General features: G+C 42.6%; 1 protein-coding gene across 1 annotated transcript in view; it reads right to left on the reverse strand.

The window, feature by feature from the left end:
* The window catches only part of LOC138976232 (vacuolar protein sorting-associated protein 33B-like), a 25,015-nt gene extending 2,557 nt beyond the window's left edge, over positions 1 to 22,458 (reverse strand). The window contains exons 1-18 of the mRNA XM_070349068.1: positions 22,331 to 22,458; positions 17,397 to 17,477; positions 16,922 to 16,986; positions 16,510 to 16,627; positions 15,612 to 15,752; positions 14,965 to 15,069; positions 9,287 to 9,377; positions 9,041 to 9,118; positions 8,116 to 8,189; positions 7,895 to 7,981; positions 6,467 to 6,560; positions 3,995 to 4,069; positions 3,780 to 3,844; positions 3,443 to 3,544; positions 2,871 to 3,011; positions 2,101 to 2,202; positions 1,581 to 1,683; positions 1,167 to 1,283 (exon numbers count right to left, since the gene is read on the reverse strand). Of these exons, the coding sequence (XP_070205169.1) occupies positions 1,167 to 1,283; positions 1,581 to 1,683; positions 2,101 to 2,202; positions 2,871 to 3,011; positions 3,443 to 3,544; positions 3,780 to 3,844; positions 3,995 to 4,069; positions 6,467 to 6,560; positions 7,895 to 7,981; positions 8,116 to 8,189; positions 9,041 to 9,118; positions 9,287 to 9,377; positions 14,965 to 15,069; positions 15,612 to 15,752; positions 16,510 to 16,627; positions 16,922 to 16,986; positions 17,397 to 17,477; positions 22,331 to 22,390 (1,699 nt within the window). The 5' untranslated portion in view covers positions 22,391 to 22,458. The remainder of the gene's footprint in view (positions 1 to 1,166; positions 1,284 to 1,580; positions 1,684 to 2,100; positions 2,203 to 2,870; positions 3,012 to 3,442; positions 3,545 to 3,779; positions 3,845 to 3,994; positions 4,070 to 6,466; positions 6,561 to 7,894; positions 7,982 to 8,115; positions 8,190 to 9,040; positions 9,119 to 9,286; positions 9,378 to 14,964; positions 15,070 to 15,611; positions 15,753 to 16,509; positions 16,628 to 16,921; positions 16,987 to 17,396; positions 17,478 to 22,330) is intronic.
* Positions 22,459 to 22,602: the final 144 nt, after the last annotated feature.

The raw sequence follows: 22,602 nt of genomic DNA on the forward strand, positions 1-22,602 counted from the left end.
GAGCATCCATCCACTTAGGCATATATATACCAAACATCACTAGTCTGGCATCTTCCTGTGCAGAGTGGGCCTTTTCTTTCTTTTATGGGGGCTCATCTAATTGGACTGGGTGGCCGAGTGGTTACGCACTTGCGCTCGGAAGCGAGAGGTAGCGAGTTCGACCCTGGGTCAGGGCGTTAGCAATTTTCTCCCCCCTTTCCTAACCTAGGTGGTGGGTTCAAGAGCTAGTTTTTCGGATGAGACGAAAAACCGAGGTCCCTTAGTGTACACTACATTGGGGTGTGCACGTTAAAGATCCCACGATTGACAATAGGGTCTTTCCTGGCAAAATTGTATAGGCATAGATAAAAATGTCCATCAAACTACCCGTGTGACTTGGAATAATAGGCAGTGAAAAGTAGGATATGCGCCGAAATGGCTGCAATCTGCTGGCCGATGTGAATGCGTGATGTATTGTGTAAAAAAATTCCATCTCACACGGCATAAAGAAATCCCTGCGCCTTGAATATGTGCGCGATATAAATTGCATAAAAAAAAAATAATTAAAAAAATCCCTGCGCTTAGAACTGTACCCACGGAATACGCGCGATATAAGCCTCATATTGATTGATTGATTGATTGATTTGGCAGACACGGACATAGGTCTCAGTTCCACAATAATAAATCAACTAATCTTCACTCTGCACAGAAAGCGGTCAGGCTGTAAATATCAGGTGTGTGCATGCGCTCTTGTGAAATGCCTGGGCAGATCCATGGTTATTTGTGAGGCGGTCTCCACCGGAAGGAAGGTATCTTTAATTCTTGTTCTTGACCAGAAGGGTTGGGAGAGGGGATGTATACAAGTATGGCTGCTATGAATTAAGAACACCTTTACCTTCTCCTTTTACATGATTTAGTCAAGTTTTCACTAAATGTTTTCAGATACACCATGAATCGAGTCGAGGGTGGTGGTATATGTGTGTGTGTGTGTGTGTGCGTGCGTGTGTATAGAGCGATTTTGAGAAAACTACCGGACAGATCTTCATCAAACTCAAAATACAAGTTCTTCCAGATACTATCCCCGGATGTTGTTTTTGTTTTTTCGATAACTGTCTGTCTGTGTCAAGCTCATTTACTACTTGGCAAGTACACATTACAGAGCTCCTGAAAAGTGAAATGGAACTAACTTTCTCGCTGTGCCAGTGTGCGCAAGGCAGCCACCTCAGAGAAGGTGCAGCCTCCCAGGAAGTACACCAGCACTGTTCTCGGGGAATGCTGACCGACAGGGAGAAAGGTGGTTTTGGCTGAAAACAAAAGCAGTCAAAATATAAACATGCTGTGTGAAGGAATTGTTGTGGAACACATTGTGAATGATGTGTTTGATGCATACAAAGAATATAGCTCAACTTTAAAACAACAACACCTAACATAAAATAAAATAAAAATTTAAATAAAAAATAACAAATAAATAAAATAAATGACATTTAGTTTCTTCTGTTTGTGATAGAATTGCATACAGCATTTTTACCCACAGTATACTGGTGTTATGACTGGAAACAAATGTAAGCAGCTGTAACATTTTAATGTAGAGCTACACGCACCTGCTCCTTTGCTGGCAGCTCTGTACTTGACATGTGTATGAATCCCACCAGGAAGCATGCGGCCAATGTCCTCAAAAGACTGCAAGGCCTCGTGTTGCAATATCTGTCATAGACAAACCACAGTCAAAACCATCATGAATTTTAAAAGTTTGCTGTGCAACACAGACAGAATATCTCTTACTGGTATGACACATGTAGTTGCTTTGGAATAATGGCCGTTTAGAATGCACATTGGATACATTGCAAGTAGTAATACAACAGATAACGTAATGACAGGGAACTGAAGACAATGGAAGGCTGTTTAGAATGAAGCTGTGATTGTTTAAGGAGACTGATGCTGGAACCAACAGAGTAGTTAACAGTAAATGGTACAGTAGCTTTCTTTAACATGGTGGGTGCCGATATAGTATAAGTTGCTGAGGTTCTTGACAAATCATCAGACATAGGGACTAGGACATACAAACAGAGAGAAACAACAATACATCTTTTAATACTGTTGATGGTGCCTGTGATAACTCACATATTCTACAATCTTGACAGTGAGAGGAGCGTATGCAGCTCCAAACACATATGAAACATCAGTGGGATTCTTGGTCATCACTTCCTCGCCTGACTTGGGAACCTGAAAACACAAATTAAACCTGTACAATTAACAATAAGCTGCATACAACTTCGAAGAACATGAAGATGGAACACATATTTCTTACAAAATATGGGATGCGTCAACAAAAGGGTCACGGAAAAGTGACGACTACCAAAATCATACTGTTCTTAAAAGAAACCAGCTAGAATACTGAGGATGGAAACTTAAATTACTTTCTCCTTTTGGCAGACCTTGGCCAGCCCATAGAAATGCCATTATTGTTTAGCATTGCTTTCATCACTGTCGAAAAGTATTTTTAATCACAAAAGGAAAACTACTACGCTCGTAATGTTTGAGATTTTGCTCCAAAATTTTTGAAAACATACACAAAAACTTCTGATGAAGAAATCGGCAGATATGAATAAGAAGTGTGTTTTCAAAGTGAAAAAAGTGTGTGTTTTTTCCTGACATACTGAGCAAAATATTGTAGATTCTTTTGTGTGTGACATAAAATGTGTTACCTAACAGATCCCTTCCGTTCTTATGTGCACTTCTTGGAATCATTCCACATGTTTAAACTGCTGGCTGGGAAAAAACCCGGTAAATACCCACCTTTCTAAATAAGAACTGGAGATTGCTCAATTAAGGCAGTAAAGTATGCACACAGATCACTGTGTGTTAAATTGGACCCCATCAGCGACACTTACCAAACCAAGTTTGTTGGCAAGTTGCCGGAACTGAGAGCGGCGCAGTTTGACGGCAGCCACCTTTGATGTCTGCTCTTGTTCTACCAGCATGCCAAGTTTCTTGAGACTGAAGAAGGTCGCCAGGTGCTCAAAGCCATGACTCTGTTCACAGTTCAGTGAAAAATATAAATTATGAAGATTCACAACTATCGTGTGGAAACAGCTTAACACCAGAAATGCTCATACACAGAAAGAAGAGACTCAACCACTAAACATTCACTTATGCTTCAAGTGACTGGCAACAAGAAGTTATACTGGATAGCCTCTTCAAAAGTTACATGAGGGTAATTTCTCATTTTTCTTGAAAGGGATGAAAAAAATTGTTCTTATCATGGTTATTTTGGATGCATTTCCTGGAACACAAACTGTGACAAGTGGTGTCGACTGCTCATCAAGTGGTCCCACTATATCCACCTTAGTCTCAGAGTTGCTTTGTCTGTTTGTCGACAGCATCTTGCGTTGTCAATAGATCTTTGTCTTCTATCATGGTGCTCAGACTGTCACATGAAGACAAGTGACTTGAGAAAACTCACATGCAGAAAGTCTGTCTTGAGAGTCTTGTAATCTCTGGGTGTCAAGCCATTTTGTGTCAGGGACAGAAGACACAACAAGCGCAGGCTGCTCAGATACGGATCCTAAGAAAGACAAACAAATCACCAGTTGGGCATGACATAAGATTGCTTCATTACACTGTTTTAAACAAAATAACTTCTTTTGTGTCACTCTTCAAATTTCACTACTGCAAAATCTTTTGACACATAAAGCTTTTGAACTTGCATAGCTAAAACAGCTATCAAATAGAAGATTGGCTTTTCTGGGCTTGATTAAAATTGATTCCTACTTTAGTTTTTCATACCAGCCTATACTTACCTGTCTGTACAAAGTGTTCTCCATGTATGCGATACATTCCCTTGTCTCTGATCCCTCCAGCAAATCTATAATAGAAAACCAAAGTGAATTACTAAGGCTCTGAATACAAATCTTATAAAAACACAAGACTGCTTAAAAAGAAGGAATTCACGTAACCATATAAGCCAGGCAGACAGACAGACAGAGAAGGAAAAGGTATACAATATACCACTTACTATGTTCAGCCCTGATGGCACTTTCGAAATCCTGTTTCATTTTGGTTTTCATAATGTGTTCACAGGCACTTATATCTGCAAAACCAAATAAAAAAATCACATATAATGCACTGTGTACCTGTATGCACACAAAAGTTCAAGGTTCTACAACTCTGGTCACTAAAACTTAAAAACTGAATGTGCACGAAGTCAAACTGAAATCCAATGATCAGGGACAATAAGAGATGTTGCAACTCGAATGCTCAAAAAACATAGCCTGAGGCAGCTTGAGCTGAGTAAGTTGCACTGCATCAAAAGCAAGCATGATAAGTCTCAGTTTAAAAAAAATTAATTTTCAAACAAGTCGCGTAAGGCGAAAATACAACATTTAGTCAAGTAGCTGTCGAACTCACAGAATGACACTGAACGCAATGCAACGCAGCAAGACCGTATACTCGTAGCATCGTCAGTCCACCGCTCATGGCAAAGGCAGTGAAATTGACAAGAAGAGCGGGGTAGTAGTTGCGCTGAGAAGGATAGCACGCTTTTCTGTACCTCTCTTCGTTTTAACTTTCTGAGCATGTTTTCAATCCAAACATATCATATCTATATGTTTTTGGAATCAGGAACCGACAAGGAATAAGATGAAAGTGTTTTTAAATTGATTTCGAAAATTTAATTTTGATCATAATGTTTATATTTTTAATTTTCAGAGCTTGTTTTTAATCCAAATATAACATATTTATATGTTTTTGGAATCAGAAAATGATGGAGAATAAGATGAATGTAAATTTGGATCGTTTTATAAAAAAAATATTTTTTTTTACAATTTTCAGATTTTTAATGACCAAAGTCATTAATTAATTTTTAAGCCACCAAGCTGAAATGCAATACCGAAGTCCGGGCTTCGTCGGAGATTACTTGACCAAAATTTCAACCAATTTGGTTGAAAAATGAAGGTGTGACAGTGCCGCCTCAACTTTCACGAAAAGCCGGATATGACGTCATCAAAGACATTTATAAAACAAGAAGAGCAAACGCTCGATCGAGTCACTTTCGCAGTTCTGAATATTATATGAGGCATCAGATGGACAGGAAGAAATTGCTATTCACAACACAATGAGTCACGTTCACATAAAATTTGAGCCCGGTCACTTTTATAGTTTCCGAGAAAAGCCCAACGTTAAGTTGTGTGTTGCCGAACAGAAAAGGCTAGTTATCTCCCTTGTTTTTCTGATAACGTTCGTAAAAGGCTACAGATGTAAATACTTTGATGTAAAGAATAATCCTACAAAGTTTCAATCACATCCGATGAACTTTGTCAAAGATATAAAATGTCTAATTTTTCCTTTGACGCTGACCTGTGACCTTGAAAAAGGTCAAAGGTCAACGAAACCATCGTTAAAGTGTAGAGGTCATTGGAGGTCACGACTAAACAAAATATGAGCCCGATCGCTTTGATAGTTTCCGAGAAAAGTCCAACGTTAAGGTGGTGTCTACGGCCGGCCGGCCGGCCGGACGGCCGGCCGGACAGACTAACACTGACCGATTACATAGAGTCACTTTTTCTCAAGTGACTCAAAAAATGAAAAAAACGTCTGAGGATATCATACCCAGGAACTCTCATGTCAAATTTCATAAAGATCGGTCCAGTAGTTTAGTCTGAATCGCTCTACACACACACACAGACAGACAGACACACACACATACACCACGACCCTTGTCTCGATTCCCCCCTCTATGCATTTAGTCAAAACTTGACTAAATGTAAAAAGATAAAAGGATAGCACTTCCCTATTCACTGAAAACTTGCTCTGACCTGAAACAGCCTACCAAATACCAGTCTAGTGATGTCAAGACAGAGCTAGCCCAGCTGTGATGTGCTAGTAATATATAATTATCCCTCCCAGTCAAGTCAGCGACATGACCACCGACAATGCCACTGTTTATCATATGACCCTCACCAGAATGATACTGACAAAATGACAAGTAAAGAGGATGTCATTCCAAAGATGGAGTGCATCACTTAATGCCAACAATGCCATGCAGACAAAGACTTATTTCATAACCCAAAAAGCTTTGCCAATTTCAGATTTTGGTTCTGATACCAGGTATAATGGCAAAGAATACTCACATTGATTATGTCATGCTAAGCCAGAGGCTCATTAAGAAGTACAGGTGGTTCTACCACTCATCTGGACAAAATCTCTTTCCCAAGCATGGGAGGTACAGCTATCCTTATTTGACCCAGCAACCCCTATTTGACCAACAGTGGAGATTTGAGCAAAGTATGGTAAAGGCTAAGATTACTTTAAATGAATATCAACATGGGTAAATAGGCAGCCTGGCTTTGTCCGTGAGAATCTAAAAAGGCAGCAGCAACTGGAAGTGAGCTGTACTGGAAACAAGCAGACTCATAAATGATTAAATCAAAATAAGCCTGAATTTCCACAAGAAAGATTGTAAGACAGTCAAAACAGCAGTATTGCTTACGATGTGAAAGAGCTGCCTGTTGTTGCTTTAAGCGTCCAAGGTCTTGAGTCACAAAATTCTTCAGATCTCCAATTGATGTTAGACTGTTCTTTTTCTGAAAAGGGCAAATTTATTTTCAAAAAACAACAACATATCTCATTCAGATTAAAAATTGATGTAAATAAATACTCTTTAACTTCTTGGAAAGCAGCATTTTCATCTCTTGTAGGACTTCTTGATACATGTGTTGTGTGACAGAGATCAGAATGCTTTTAAGTTTAGGGTGTGACTACAATGTTAGGCTTACATCAGTCAGCATTTTGTGTAGACATTTTTTATTTTATTTTATTTATTTACGAGGATTTATATCGCGCACGTATCTCACCACACAAGGCGAGTCAAGGCGCATGTTACCTATTAATGCCGTGTGAGATGGAATTTTTTACACAATATGTCACGCCTTCACATCGGCCAGTAGATCGACTGCCTATAGGCGCTGCATCCACCTTTCACGGCCTATTATTCCAGGTCACACAGGTATTTTGGTGGACATTTTTTATCTACGCCTATACAATTTTGCCAGGAAAGACCCTTTTGTCAATCGTGGGATCTTTAACGTGCATACCCCAATGTAGTGTACACGAAGGGACCTCGGTTTATCGTCTCATCCGAAAGACTAGCACTTGAACCCACCACCTAGGTTAGGAAAGGAGGGAGAAAATTGCTAACGCCCTGACCCAGGGTCGAACTCGCAACCTCTCGCTTCAGAGCGCAAGTGCGTTACCACTCGGCCACCCAGACCATGTGTATGATCTCTCTCTGTTTGCACTTGTTTATTTCATTACCGTACTTTAGGGACTAAAAAGCGCAACTTTTTTTCCTCAACTTGAACCTCTGCGCCCTATTGACTGGTATCGCCTTATGTAAGGCTAAAGACCAGTATACGTGTACCCACATCGCGATACAAAGAAACATAATACCCCCTCTCTTGTGATATGCATGTTTCTGCTACTATCATCCTGGCAGAGTTTTCTCTCAAACATCAAAGGAGTCGGTCTCATAGGTAAAACTCGGCCATTGATCCCGAGTAATAAGGTCAGTGTCTGTAAACTGGGGCAGGCAGCTGGTCTCAGCTGACAAGTATGGGTCATTGACCCAGGGTCACCAGGCCAACCAGCTATTACAATGCACCTGCCTTTGATCTCACCGCACATCCGGAGCAAATATATTTCCACTCTGTATTCTTTCTTTGATTGTGCGCCTAATACACCGGAAGCACCTATTGTGTGGATTTTTCTCAATTTCACAGAAAAAGCCCTTTATAACTAAGCGCCTTATAGTCCGGTACTACCATGTCTCATATCGCCTTTAGCATTAGTTTTAGCAATAGTTTTAATAAAAACACCTCATATCAATACCCAAACACAAAAAGAATAACAAAAGGGCTACCTCATGAATTGCATGCAGTTCCTTTGCCTTGGCACTGAGAAATGGGAAGACACTTGAGAAATGACAATCCCGAATTTCAGTGTAAATCTGAAATGAAAACAAATCTAAATCAATCTACACGTACACACAAACACACCCACAGAGAAACACACACACACACACACACACACACACACACACACACACAAAGCCCACAAAGCACACAAAGCACAGAAACATACCGGGTCATTACTTGTCAACAGCATTTTCACATTTTGTTGCTTTCCCACAATTTCAGCCCCAAGTTCAATCACACCTGAAAGGAGAAGAAAAAAAGAAGAAATAAATACACTAATGTACAACAACAGTTTTCATTGAAAAGAAGAACACCAAAAACTTTATAAGTTAGCAAAATAGAGAATAAGTTAGGATCAATAAGCTGTAAGTACATGTACAACAGGACTGGCTCGTATCAAAGCAAGCAACAAATCACTCTCAAAAGCAGTACAGTAAAACTCCCTTTTTACGACCTCCAAAAATCTGAGAAAATCATGTCTTAAAAAGGAGGAAGTCTTAAATTGGGGAATCTTAATTTAAAAGGGGGGGATCCACTGTATAATCTAGTTCAATGGATTCATCCAAAATCTGCATGCTCTTTTAACATGCTGCAACTTCCCCGGTGAAGAGCACTCACAAGTCCGCTCCACAGACTTCACAAAACAAGAAAAGTGTGAAGAAGGTAAAGTGTAACAACATTCAAATCACATATGCTATGTTTAAGATATGTTAAATATCTCGTTGGAAAGCCATTAGCATACTGCATGAATAGAATGAAGTCTTGCGACTAACTTAAAATCGGACCCTCAGATGGTGTTTTTCTTAGACTGTTGGATCATAATTCATGCCTTACAGAAAATTACTTGGGATGATTCACTATCAAAATTGTTCAAATAGTGAAACGTGTTTGAAAGATGATGAAATATTAACTGCAAATAAGAAAACAAGTTTTGTTGTCGAAGATCTCATAAAACATTGTTCCATTACATTACACAACACCAAAGGGGGATGTCAAAGAATCCTGTAAGATAGTAGAAAATAAAAATTGGAAGAAAAAAAGTGGGACAAAAGGTGACAGTGTACAAACCGCCAAAAAAGGAAAAGGCTTACCACATTCAATACCAAAAGTTTCATCCAGCAAGGCCTCATACGTCATGGGAGTGCACATGGGTGTTACAAAGTCCACTTCTGTAAAATCAAGTTTAAAACACATGAGTATTTACAAAGATACAACAGGAAACATACACACGCACGCACGCACGCGCACACACACACACACACACACACACACACACTTTCTACCTCAAACACACAAAAGAACTGCACACTATCACTTTTGTAAAACACATGTCTAACCTCTGTCAATAATGTAAAGCTGTCCAATGCTGAACTTTGTCTGCTGGCCTTCCTCGTGGTCATGCATAGTTTTCATCAGGTCATATGTCATCTGCAGAAAAGATTTGTAAATACGCACACTCTGTTATTACTGTTTTCATATTTATGAAATGTACATACATTCATAACTAAGAAAACTGCAACAAGGCAATGGCACACTCCATTACATGCACCACCAACAATAAAAAGTGAAAATTTGTAAAATTGCAGTTTAGCTGTAAGAGTTCTCACGGTCAGAGGAGGGGGGGGGGGGGGGTAAGATCTAGGGCAGAGGGATGGGAACGGAAGAATTAGGAAATCTGACAGTTGACGGCTAGCAGGGGTAGCGGCGGGGAGGGGAGGGCAGGTAGAGTGCGGATGGTGGGTATGCGTGGGCGTGAGAAAGTAGTCACTGAGGAAGGGAGGGTGAAACTCTGGAACTGGAGGGAACTGAGGGTTAGTTGTAGGTCACTCAGTCGCCAGCCGCGCTACAGCAAAGCAGCAATTTCAATTCAGCATGGAGTTTTCGCTATCCGAGTGGATAGAGAAACACGAAATTGGAGAGGATGTGCAAGCTGCATTGAAAAAAGAAGGCTTGCTTGGCCAAAAGGCCCATAAGTGCCTTTGCTTGATTGAAAACCAGGACTTGAAAGACCTGCGGTTGTGCAAGGCAGACTTTCTGCTTTTGAAGGAAGCAGTGAAAGAGATACAGGAAGACAATGGTGGCGGGCCTTTGTGTGGACCAACAATCGGTGTCCCCCTAGGGGCTCCAGCTCTGAAACAAAAGCAGAGCCGAATGACTTTGGATGATCTGCTACAGCCTGTCCAGGGTCAAGGCAAACAGCCCCGGTCGGACAGGGTCGACCTGGACCCAAGCGTGTACCTGACAGCCAGGAGAAAAGACTCAGGTGAGTCAGCCCTTAGGGTGGTGGATTTTATTTCATCAGCGGCAAGGGAGAGTGAAGAGATCGACCTGGGTGGAGGGATATCTCTGAAAATGGCAGGGCAAAAACAAAAGCTCGAAAGAGTGAGCCCAGCTATGTGGATGGCGGCCAACGGCCGAATAATGGCGGAACTCATCAAAAACGGAGAGTTGGACACCGAAGAGTCAGTGTTTGATTACATTGCTTACACGGTGAAGGTGTCGGAGCTGGCGTGCAGATACACGTGGGCTTCTGTACTCATGTACGACGACGAGTACAGGAGTCTGCAGGCGGCGACCGGCCATCGATGGGGGGCCGATACTCCTCACCTGTCAGTGGTGGCGTTGCGGGAGAAGCCCATAGGGACAGGACAACAGCGCCAGCAACCTGGTACCAACGTGGCGGCACCGAACAAGCGTCGGACTAACGCGAAGGGAATACCGTTCTGCCTACAGTGGAACAAAGGGAACTGCACCTACGGCGACAGGTGCAACTTTGACCATAGTTGTGCTACCTGTGGTAAGGCGGACCATCCGTCTAAAGATCACGCACTGGCAGGCAGCGGTAAAGCAGCGGCCGCGGCGACTACTAGCATCGCCTAGGACAACGCGCAGCAGGCTTCAGCAAGGGTAGGTCCCCCACTTTCCAGCTTAGTTAGAACTGAAAAAACTTTTTCTGGGAATTTTGTTGGAAAAACAGGGTCCATAAATAGCAAATTAGACGTGTGGGAAGAAGAACTGCGGCATGATAGAGACAGAAAATATTTGCTAGACGGAATTAGACACGGATTTCGTTTGATACCTGAAAACATAGCGGTTGATAAGGTTGAAGTTAGAAATCATCAGTCAGCCAAACAACATAAAGACGGGGTCGAGAAAGAACTCCTAGACCAGATTAGCAAAGGACATTATATTGTTACTAACACTAAGCCAGACATTGTGAGTGCATTGGCAGCAATACCTAAAGATGATGGTGATATACGGGTCATTCACGACGCTAGCAGGCCACGTGGGGCAGCTATGAATGATTATGTCTCTGCTGACCCAGTTCAGTTCCAAACTCTAGAAGAGGCTTGTAGACTAGCAAAACCTGGGTACTGGTGTGCAAAAGTGGATTTAAAATCAGCGTATCGCTCAGTCGCTATTCATCCTGATAATTACAGCGTAACGGGATTGAAATGGAAGTTTCATAATGACACTCACTCTACGTATATGTTTGATACTCGCTTGCCCTTTGGGTCCTGTCTGGGACCCTCTATATTTCACCGCTTGTCACAAGCTGTACGGAGGTGCATGGCCAGGAAAGGTTACAAAGATGTGGTAGTTTACATAGATGATTTCTTGATAGTAGCCCCTACGTACGACACGTGCAACGCAACGCTGCATTGTCTGATTAGGTTGTTGCGTAAGTTAGGGTTCCTTATTAGCTGGAAAAAAGTGGTGGGGCCAACCCAGAAAATCACCTTTCTGGGGGTGGACATCGACACGCGGGCGAGCACCTTGTCCTTGGGTAAAGACAAACTCAACAAACTGGAAGAGCGGCTTCGGCAGTTTCAGCATAGAAAGCGGGCAACGAAACTCCAATTGCAGAGCATAGCTGGGCTTCTTAATTGGGCGTGCCAGGCAGTGCGAGGAGGGACATTTTTTCTTCGCCGTATTCTGGACTTAATCGCCCCGCTGCAGCAGCAAAGCCACAAGGTCAGATTGACCTCAGGCTTTAAAGGCGATCTCTCGTGGTGGCTTACTTATCTACGAGTTTTCAACGGAACTGTGTTTTTCAACGAGCAAACAAATGTGCGCGTACACGTGGACGCTTGTAATCAAGCAGCGGGTGCATTCTGCCAAGGGGATTGGCTCTATACTGTGTTTCACTGTGATCTGCCAGCAGCGGAAAAGCTGCATATAAATTATAAAGAGGTTTGTGCAGTTTTTCAGGCAGTGAAGCAGTGGGCCCCCTTGTGGAGAGGCAGAACGGTAATAGTGCAAACTGATAGTACCGTCACAAAAGGCATTATCAACAAGGGACGTTCGCGAAATGCGTTTGTGAACAGGCTTCTCAGACAAATGTTTTGGATATGTGCGAAACATGACTGTGTTGTGCGGGCTATTTCTGTGTCAGGAAGCATCAATATTGTGGCTGATACTGTGTCTCGGTTGCATGAACGAGACAACATAGCTAAGTTGTTTGTGTTGTTGTCCAATTGGTGGCATGGTAAAGGTGGAGAAATATTTGATTTAACCAAACATATGTCTACTAAGGCTTTGTTATGTCTGTCCAATAGGCGAGTCAAATGGTCTCAAGGTTGAGCTCAGACGGGAAGTGGCGATTTTTCGAGGACAGACATTTGCGACAAACACTAAAAGAACATATTCGACGCATCTGAGGATTTACCTTGACTTTTGTGAAAAACTGTGTATTGCGCCGGTGCCTGCTGATGAAGAGACTGTTACATTATATGCTGCATATTTAGCGCGCACTCGAAAGCCTTCAACTGTGAGACAATACCTTAACATTGTGAGGCTGTTGCACATAGAGTGTGGATTGGTCAACCCAATGCAAGACTCGTGGCTTGTGAAAAGTACACTAAAAGGCATTGAACGGATTAAAGGATGTGCTGTGCAGCGGAAGACACCCATAACACCAGAGGTGTTAATGAAAATAAAAGGAAAGTTGCGTTTGCATGTAACACAGGACTGCATATTTTGGGCAGCATGTCTTGTCCTCTTTTTCGGGTTGTTACGCAAGTCCAATGTGTTCGGCCAGGTGTTTGACCCTGAGAAGCAATTGACAAGGGACAGTTTTATTGCTGACGAGAATGGGTCTTTAACTGTGGTGGTCCGTTGGAGCAAAACAATTCAGCGGCGAGAACGGACTCACACTATCGTGTTACCAAGCATAGCACCACACCCGCTCTGTCCAGTGACAGCTGTTGTGAAATCGTTCCAGTGCACTACGCCCGCTGCTCCAAACTCTCAGGCCTTTCCAATGGCCAGCTCGAAATTCGATGCCAAATTAAAAACACTGGCAGGCAAAGATTACTCTAGCCATAGCTTCCGAAGAGGTGGTGCCACCCACGCTCTCAGTTGTGGGATTCCCGGTGAGGTCATTAAGGTGCTTGGGGACTGGCAGTCGAACTGTTACCTTTCCTATTTGGATCAGCTGCCATGCAAAATGCTGGACTTCTACCGACATATGTTTGCAAAGAAACTCTAACAAAAAGAGTTCGAATTTTGGGTGGAGGAATGGGTGCCTCCCCTTCCTATTTGGGTGAACATTGACCTGAAGGTCATGTGTCAGTGTTTATTCAATGTGGAATATAAATGAATAAAGAGGCCCCCATGCTTTGTATCCCAAAATTCGTACTTCACGTGTTGTAACTGTGAGTGTGTGTGTGTGTGTCTGTGTGTGGGTCTGTGTGAGTGATTGTGTGTGTGTGTGTGTGTGTGTGAGCGTGCATGCTTGCGTGCATGTGTGGATGGGTGTGCGTCTGTGTGTGTGCGTGTGGGTGTGGGAGCTGAGGCGAGGGGGAGGGGTTATTGAGTATCGTAGCAGCTAAGTGAAAATTTGTAAAATTGCAGTTTAGCTGTAAGAGTTCTCACGGTCAGAGGAGGGGGGGGGGGGGTAAGATCTAGGGCAGAGGGATGGGAACGGAAGAATTAGGAAATCTGACAGTTGACGGCTAGCAGGGGTAGCGGCGGGGAGGGGAGGGCAGGTAGAGTGCGGATGGTGGGTATGCGTGGGCGTGAGAAAGTAGTCACTGAGGAAGGGAGGGTGAAACTCTGGAACTGGAGGGAACTGAGGGTTAGTTGTAGGTCACTCAGTCGCCAGCCGCGCTACAGCAAAGCAGCAATTTCAATTCGAACCCACCACCTTCCCCATCACCTCCTTTGTACAGGTGTCGCAATATCTGCCGCGAAGTCTGCTGCATTATGGTTAGCTTTTTATTGCATGTCTTAAATACTCTAAACAGGAGACTTAGGTCTCGAATGTACTCATTATATATTTGGGTCTGGGGGCTCTATTCGGTGTTCTTTTGTTTGTGAAATAGATATGTGATTCGTATGTACATGTATTCATAATTAATGATCTGTTTCTGACAGCTTCATGTTTTGTCTTGTATGTTTTTATGTTCCATTTTGGCAAATGTCTTGGGTGAACATTGACCTGAAGGTCATGTGTCAGTGTTTATTCAATGTGGAATATAAATGAATAAAGAGGCCCCCATGCTTTGTATCCCAAAATTCGTACTTCACGTGTTGTAACTGTGAGTGTGTGTGTGTGTGTGTGTGTCTGTGTGTGTGTCTGTGTGAGTGATTGTGTGTGTGTGTGTGTGTGTGTGTGTGAGCGTGCATGCTAATTTGCTTGCGTGCATGTGTGGATGGGTGTGCGTCTGTGTGTGTGCGTGTGGGTGTGGGAGCTGAGGCGAGGGGGAGGGGTTATTGAGTATCGTAGCAGCTAAGTATGCAGTAAGTGTGCAGTAAGTGTTTCTCATGCTAGGTTTGTCTCATTTGCTCTGACAGATAAGCACACCACTCTCAGTCTCACAGTTGCCGACACTAATATGTCATGAGACACACAGAACATTTTGACAGTCACTGACATGTGGTGGTCAACTCCATCTTAACTGCGTATAGCCAATAATATGGACAGGTCAATTCCACCTCAATCCTTATCTTATTGTTGACCTCAGAAAGTTGAAAACTGCACTGCTAGACATCGTCTTTGGCCTTAGTTTACCTTAGACAACTTGCCAATAGCATAGACGTTGGGGATTCTGCCATACAGGTGCTGAAGTGTCACCAAGGAAGAAGCAACTGTATGAATATGGGTGTAGTCCCCCTCCTGATAGACAAAAATAAAGGAGAAACAAATGATTCTAACACTGTCTCAACATAAACACTACAGACAAAGTCTGTCATGCACTCTTGAAATTGCTTGAATATCTAGAACTGGTTCTGTTTAACTGTATGCAATCATTCCTTTAAAATCAACACTGTCTGCAGATATTTGAATCACATAGTCAATTCAATGTCCCGTTTATGAAGGGGAAAAAAGTAAATCATCTTTAAAAACTAGAAACTGTTGTTAGATTCTAGAGGACAAGTGCTTTGCCATTACTCTCATACATCTCAAGCGCTATTCATTGTAGACAATGTATTCAGAGTACTTGGTACACAAATTATTCTACAGTAATGTGTTCAGCTCACGTACAAAGTAGTAATTCACTACCAGTATCAAGTTAAGTAGCCCTACTAAATACAAAGGCCTCAGGAAGAAAATAATGAAAACGAAAACGAAAATGTCATAACCCACACATATCTTACACACACATATACACACAATGTCATTATCATTTATGGCAAAACAAAAAAAAAGCAACTCACAAGGTAGAAGGACTTGAAGAGAGAGTGCATTTCCAGTGACAGAAGGTCAGTGTCCAGAGGGAAGAGATCAAGACGGAACTCTTCCAAGGTCACATGACCGAAGACACCTTCATTCTCCAGGATCACCTCACAAACATGCAGCTGGAAGAAAGAACACATCTGATTAATGCAGGGGAGACAACCGTTCTTAGATTTCTTTTAGGCATTGTCAGAACAACTTTGCAAGATAAGAAAGCGTGTCTATCCACATGTTTGATCCTGCTGCGCACAGCTGTTAATGATAAGCTTTGGACTCAAAGTCGCTATCGATAACAACGTTCAAACAGGTCGTACTATATTTTTAATGTCAGCTTTGGTTGTAGGTCTGATATAGACAGTCTGTGGTGGTGAGGAGCAGAGGAAGTAAACACAGCAAAGATTCATGATCAATTTAGCCACAAATAGGATGGAACAGGCTATGGGACACATTGGTCAGGATCGAAGAAAAACACATTGCCTTATTTTTGTGCACAGTTGCAGTACGCTGCCAAAACCTAGACATTTAATCCTACCTGCCAGTTTCCAGTTAGTCAAAGTATGGTCATAATTAAGTAAAACTAAATGCTTCATTATTTTCCATTCTCAGGGATTTTACGGAGCATAACATTAAAAGAAAGCTAAGGTTTTTTGGAACACAAAATTCATTCAGAAACAAAAGCACACAATGTATTTCAAAATGTGACTGTGATAGTGAAGCATCTGGTTACCTTCCCCTGAATTCCAAGCCTGTAAGAAACTGTGTAAACTAGTATTCACCTCAGTGTTAAGCTGGTGTTCCATTTAATCCACAAATCTTCCTTTTTTCTTGTATGTTATGTGTGTTTTGTTGTTAGTGTTATTGTTTGTTAGTTTAACTTACTCTGCGTGGTACCATAATCACAATATATTCCCTGGTTTGCCCAAGACGACGCTCAGCGGTGATTTGATCAGCAATGTATTTCATGTTCAACATGTTGGCTCGTACAAGATATATGCGTCTGGAAAGAATAAGACATAAGTTACAAATATAAACACCTTCAAGCAAGCACACAACAGTGTGAATAAAATCAGTATAGATCTAGTTGTATAAATGTATTATTCATGCTATATCAAATGGCATAAGTCTTGTTGAGAAAGTGTCTACTCTTTCCCTCTATTTTTGTCCACATCATCTCACACACATTAAATTCCAATGAAAGAAACTAATGGAAGAACAGAGAAGCTGCAGCGCAAACTTGCGGTACCATCTGTTGCACACTTTTTATCGTTTAAGCGAGTTCCTTTCAACTTACTTTCCTCTCCCAGGCAGAGATTTCTGTGAAGGTTCCAGTTTGAAAATCTTGTCAACTCCATGCTCCTTGAAGACCAAAGAAAACAAAGCAAGAACACATGACATAAAATGGTACTTCATGAAAAAAAAGTAAAATCTTGATAAAAAAATAAAAAAAGACAGCAACTAAAAACACGACAACACACACAAGCAAATAGAATGAACCTTTATATTGACTCTCTTTTGTATTACTAATACTAGTAATAGTACAATGTAATACAACTTACAAGAATATGCAGCATCAATTTAAGGGAGGGTAGGAGAGAGAATGACAGGTATAGAAAAAGATACACATAAACAGACGGAAGTGGTTTTTAAAAAGTAGAAATGGTAAGTTTATATGTGACAAAAATGAAAGAAAATTCAGGAGGGTGTGTGTGTAAGGGTGTGGGAGCAGGCGTCGGGATCGAGCAACCAACATAAAGAATTGTACAGACCTTTAGAAATGCAATGCCAGCTACACGATCAAGTGGTTTGGTCAACTCAGGATCAATCACCAAGTCCTTCTGATCGGGCATCTGCAGGGGAAAACATGATGATGAAAAACCAGCAATGACTGTGTCACAAATGAAAACAAACTCACTCTCAGAAAATACTGACAGTGCTCAGAGATCTGTAGTGGCCCGGGAACCCACGAGTCGGTTATGGAGCTACTAGTACTATAAGTACTATGCTCGGGAACCAAAAATTCACAAGTGGCTCTCGAAATAGAGCTTCCTTAGTTTTGATTGGTATGTCACTTGACAGTTACCTCCATAGTGTAGTGCTAGTGCTGCTGACCAAGGTCCACTGATGGTTTTGGGTCGATTCCCGCAGCCAGCATTTTTTTTGTTTTAGTTATTCTTTTATAATCTTTCAACCCTCCGTTTCTGTTTCAAACATCTCACTGCCCAGAAACACTGGCACGAATGTCACATATGTCACACATACACGCAAACCTCCCACTGCACAGAAACACTCTTGCATGTGTGTCACACTTCACTTATTAACACTAACACACATGTATACACGCACGCACACACACACACACGTACATGCATGCATGCACGCACACACAAACATACACTCACACAGGCATGCAGACACATGCAGATAAGCACAGGTGCAAGCTCACACACAGAGACACACACACGCTAGTGCAGTTGAAAGATCTTTGACATCCTCTCATTATGCGTCCAAACAATTGCTGTTAATTGGGGGTGGACAGTGCAGTTTTCCCAAAAATGGGACGTCACTGGGAGAGGTGGACAGGGTGGGTCTGCCCTGTAATCTGAAGTGGGTTTAAGTGTATGCTTTTTCGCAGTTTGAAGAGTTAAAAAAAAAAAAAAAAAAAATGTCGGGTAGTCTTTTTCTTCTTCTTCGTTCACTCATGTTTTTTGCATGACTGGGTTTTTACATGTATGGCCGTTTTTGCCCTGCCATACGCCGATTTCGGGGGAAGCATGCTGGGTATTTTCGTGTTTCTATAACCCTTCGACCTCTGACATGGATTACAGGATCTTTTCTGTGCGCACTTGGTCTTGTGCTTGCGTGTACACACGAAGGGGGATAAGGCACTAGCAGGTCTGCACATAAGTTGACCTGGGAGATCGGAAAAATCTCCACTCTTAACCCACCAGGCGGCCGCAGCCGGGATTCGAACTCACGACCTTCCGATTAAGAGGCTGACCTCTTATCACCCGGCCACTGCGCCCGTAGGGTAGTCGTCCATGGCAATTAACATGTTGATTGAGTGAAATTGAGTAGCCGCGGTCACGGTAAACAGGTGGTCGCTATGGCAAGGTGATTTATATATAGTAAAAACTGTCGGGGTGGTAGTAGAGGGCAGGTGCAGGTCTCTAGGGCAGGTTTGAGTTTTTATCGGATGTGGAGAAAACACGCTGCTTAATTGCAGCCGGGGCAAGTGAAATCATCAAGGTTAATGAATAATGATCTTAGGTGTGCATGTTTTCCAAAAAGAAAGGCAATTACATTATGAGAAGAAATATAACTGGTCTTGTCAGAAGCCCCCGGGGGACTGCGAGATGAAAAACTGGTGGGGATCTGTTTGTTTTTTTCCCTTCCTCCAACAGTGCAACACTAGTTTTCAATGATGACAGATCAGTGAACAGTATCATTTTTAGATTCAGCGCATGTGGGGGCCTGTGTTGTACTGGCACAGCACAGTTGTGTATTCTTCCATAGTGTCTAAAAGTAAAGTACCCAAAAAGACATTGAAACATCAGTACCGAGAAATGTAAAAACTAATATGTAAGCTAATACGCTAATATGTACCCCAGACCAAGAAACCTACAACAACTGAAGGCAAACATTCTCAGAGAAATCCAGAACATCCCACAGGAAACATAATGTAATGACAGGGCCGGACTAGGCTAAGAGGAGGGGGGGTTGCCAGTGGTGGTCCAGGGGGATGTTCCCCCTAGCGGGGTCAAGGGGCAGAGCCCCTTGTGGGGGTCAGGGGGCGAAGCCCCCTGAAGCTTATGGGTAGGTCATATTCTGAGATAGGAAAATGGTCGCTCCTTGCATGAAACGGCAAAAATAAACAATAATAAAAAAATTAAATAAGTGAGGTACATGTTTAGGCTAGGGGGGGGGGGGGTTGCGCAACCCCCCCCCCCCCCCCCAGTCCGGCCCTGAATGAACAATATGGCTATGAGGATGCAGTCTGTCATTGGAAAACTGGGTGGCTACATTGATCACGTAGTGTGAAGAAACAGACGATCTCAACTGAAAGCTGTGAACAAAACTTCTATGAACTGACTACAATATCACGCAAAAATGATTTCAATAAAGTTACTGACTTGTCAGTTTTATATTATATAGCACTCAGAGTCTTCAGATAGACCATAAGTAACGCTTATGGGGTGAGGTGCTTCCCGACGAGAAGAGAGGGAGGTAGTGACCATGCGACACTGATGGTTACCTTTACATGTGCTTATCAAAGTAATGAAACTAAGCGCACCCGGTTAGACTATAAGAAAGCAAACTTTCATGACATGAATAAAATGTTGAGTGAAGTGGACTGGGACAGAGAACTTGAAAACAAATCAGTAAATGAATCATGGATCATTATCAAAGACAGGATTGACAGGGCAGTCACCAAGTATGTTCCAACCAGAAAAGTATCGGGGAAGAAAAGAAAAAAATGGATGGATGCTAAGGCACTTGAGGCTGTGCGTAAGAAACATAGACTATTCAGGGAATCCAAAGTAAAGGAGGGGGATGACAAGACACCTAGCAAAATTGAAAAGGCCGAAGCAGAAATGAAGAAAGCTGCATACAAGAGAGCTAACAACCAAGCAAGGTGGGCATGCCGAAAGGCAGCCAAAAATCTAGAGACAGAAATAGCGGCTAGCTCAAAGCAAAACCCCAAAGCCTTCTGGTCTTACGTGAAATCCAAAACAAAATGTCGGACTGGAGTGGCAGATCTTAAGAAAACTAATGGTGACAAAACTTCTTCAGACAAAGAAAAGGCGGACGTGCTGAATGAGTTCTTTCAGAGTGTATTTACCCAAGAAGCAACAGACAATATTCCACCTCCCCCCCACTATGTCTTTGGTAGTGAAGTCCACAACTTTGAGATCACAGTAGCAAAGGTCAAGAAACTGCTCTCTGGTTTGAAGACAGATAAGGCACAAGGCCCGGATGGTATCAACCCATGTGTCTTGGCTAAAACAGCTGAGTCTTTAGCATATCCGGTTGCAAGACTATTCAGACTGTCGTTGGAGAACAGTGAGATTCCAGAAGACTGGCGACAAGCTTATGTGACACCGATTTTCAAGAAAGGTAGTCGAACAGAGCCTAGTAACTATCGTCCGGTCAGCTTGACATGCATCTTATGCAAAGCTATGGAAACCCTTGTCAGAGAGGCAGTAAATGATCACCTGAGGTCAAACAATCTCATCTGTGAGAATCAGCATGGGTTTGTGCAAGGGAGGTCATGTGTGACCCATCTTCTTGAGGCATTGGATGATTGGACAAAGATTCTAGATGAAGGAGGCAGTGTTGACATAGTTTACATGGACTTCATGAAGGCATTCGACACTGTTCCACATGCAAGACTGATCGCGAAGGTTGAAGCGCATGGAATTCATGGTAACGTCCTTAACTGGATACGCAACTTTCTAGCGGACAGGCATCAGCAAGTGATTGTGAACGGTACACACTCAGACAAAGCGCCAGTCACCAGTGGAATCCCCCAGGGAAGTGTATTGGGCCCTCTGCTCTTCACCCTGTACATAAACGACTTGCCTAGCCAAGTCACCAGCTCTGTGAAGTTGTTTGCTGACGACACCAAGCTATATACACGTACTGACGTGCCCTCAGGACCTGTTGTCATGCAGGAAGATCTGGACAAGCTACAAGAGTGGTCTGACAACTGGCTCCTCAAGTTCCACCCAAAGAAGTGTAGTGTCCTTAAGCTAGGCAAACAACACACAGAGACCAGCTATCACATGAAAGGGAGATCCGAAAGTGGTGAGGAGGTTAGCATCACTCTAGAAGAAAGCGAAACGGAGAAAGACCTTGGTGTACTTGTAGACAATCGCCTGAGTTTCAAGGGACATGTTGCACAAGCAACTGCGAAGGCAAACAAAACCTTAGGCATCATCAGGAGATCGTTTGAGCATCTGGATAGGGAGGTGTTTGTACAACTCTACAAGAGTCTTGTCAGGCCAATCCTTGAATATGGGCATTCAGTATGGCAGCCACAGCAGAAACTGCTGTGCAAGGAAATAGAGGACGTACAGAGAAGGGCTACCAAACTGATATCGGCTCTCAGTGAGAAAACTTACCCAGAACGACTTGCTGTACTCAAACTACCGAGTCTCGAACACAGGCGTCTCCGAGGTGACATGATCGACCTCTACAAGTATATGCATGGGATCTACGACACAGGCAACCCGAATTTCCAGCTGACCGAAACCAAAGACACTAGGGGAAACAGCCTCAAGTTGTACAAACCATTTTGTAGGCTGAACGTTCGGAGCTGCTTCTTCGCAGAAAGGGTGATTCCTCACTGGAACAGTCTGCCAGAAACAGTTGTGACAGCACCATCAGTGAACAGTTTCAAAGGAAGGCTGGACAATTTCTGGGCAGACAGACCAGAGAAATTCTCGCCAACGTGCTACCAATAACCGCCCGCGCATGCCACCAACAAAAGTGTTATTGGAGTACTATTCGACAGGATCGATGAACAGGCCTAAGGCCTTAAACATCGCAAGTTCAAGTTCAAGTTCAAGTTCAAGTAAGGACTCAAGGAGAGATGCGGGGGGAGGGGGGGACAACGTCACAGGAGAGAAAGACTAAATAGTTCAGATGAAAGATCAAACTCTTCATCTCTGTGTTTCTTACAAAACAGTTCTGTTCTTACCGACTCCAGAAGATGAGTGAGATGATCCTTCAATATCCGTTTTATTTCATGCAAGTCCATATTTCTGATAGAAACGCATTGAGCAAATGCAGAGTATAAAGAAGGCAAGATTTCGAAACCGGAACAGGATCTCTCTCAACTAAAATAAAGATGGGAATTTAAACGGCGACTAGATTTACTTTTTCTATCTCTTTGCTGTCTAAATATGTATCCGTTTGTAGGCATTTAAAATCATTAAAAAAATCACTGCATAAATGATAATCTGCGTAAAG

The sequence above is a fragment of the Littorina saxatilis genome, linkage group LG1, assembly GCF_037325665.1.
Source record: "Littorina saxatilis isolate snail1 linkage group LG1, US_GU_Lsax_2.0, whole genome shotgun sequence".
Classification (NCBI taxonomy): domain Eukaryota; kingdom Metazoa; phylum Mollusca; class Gastropoda; order Littorinimorpha; family Littorinidae; genus Littorina; species Littorina saxatilis.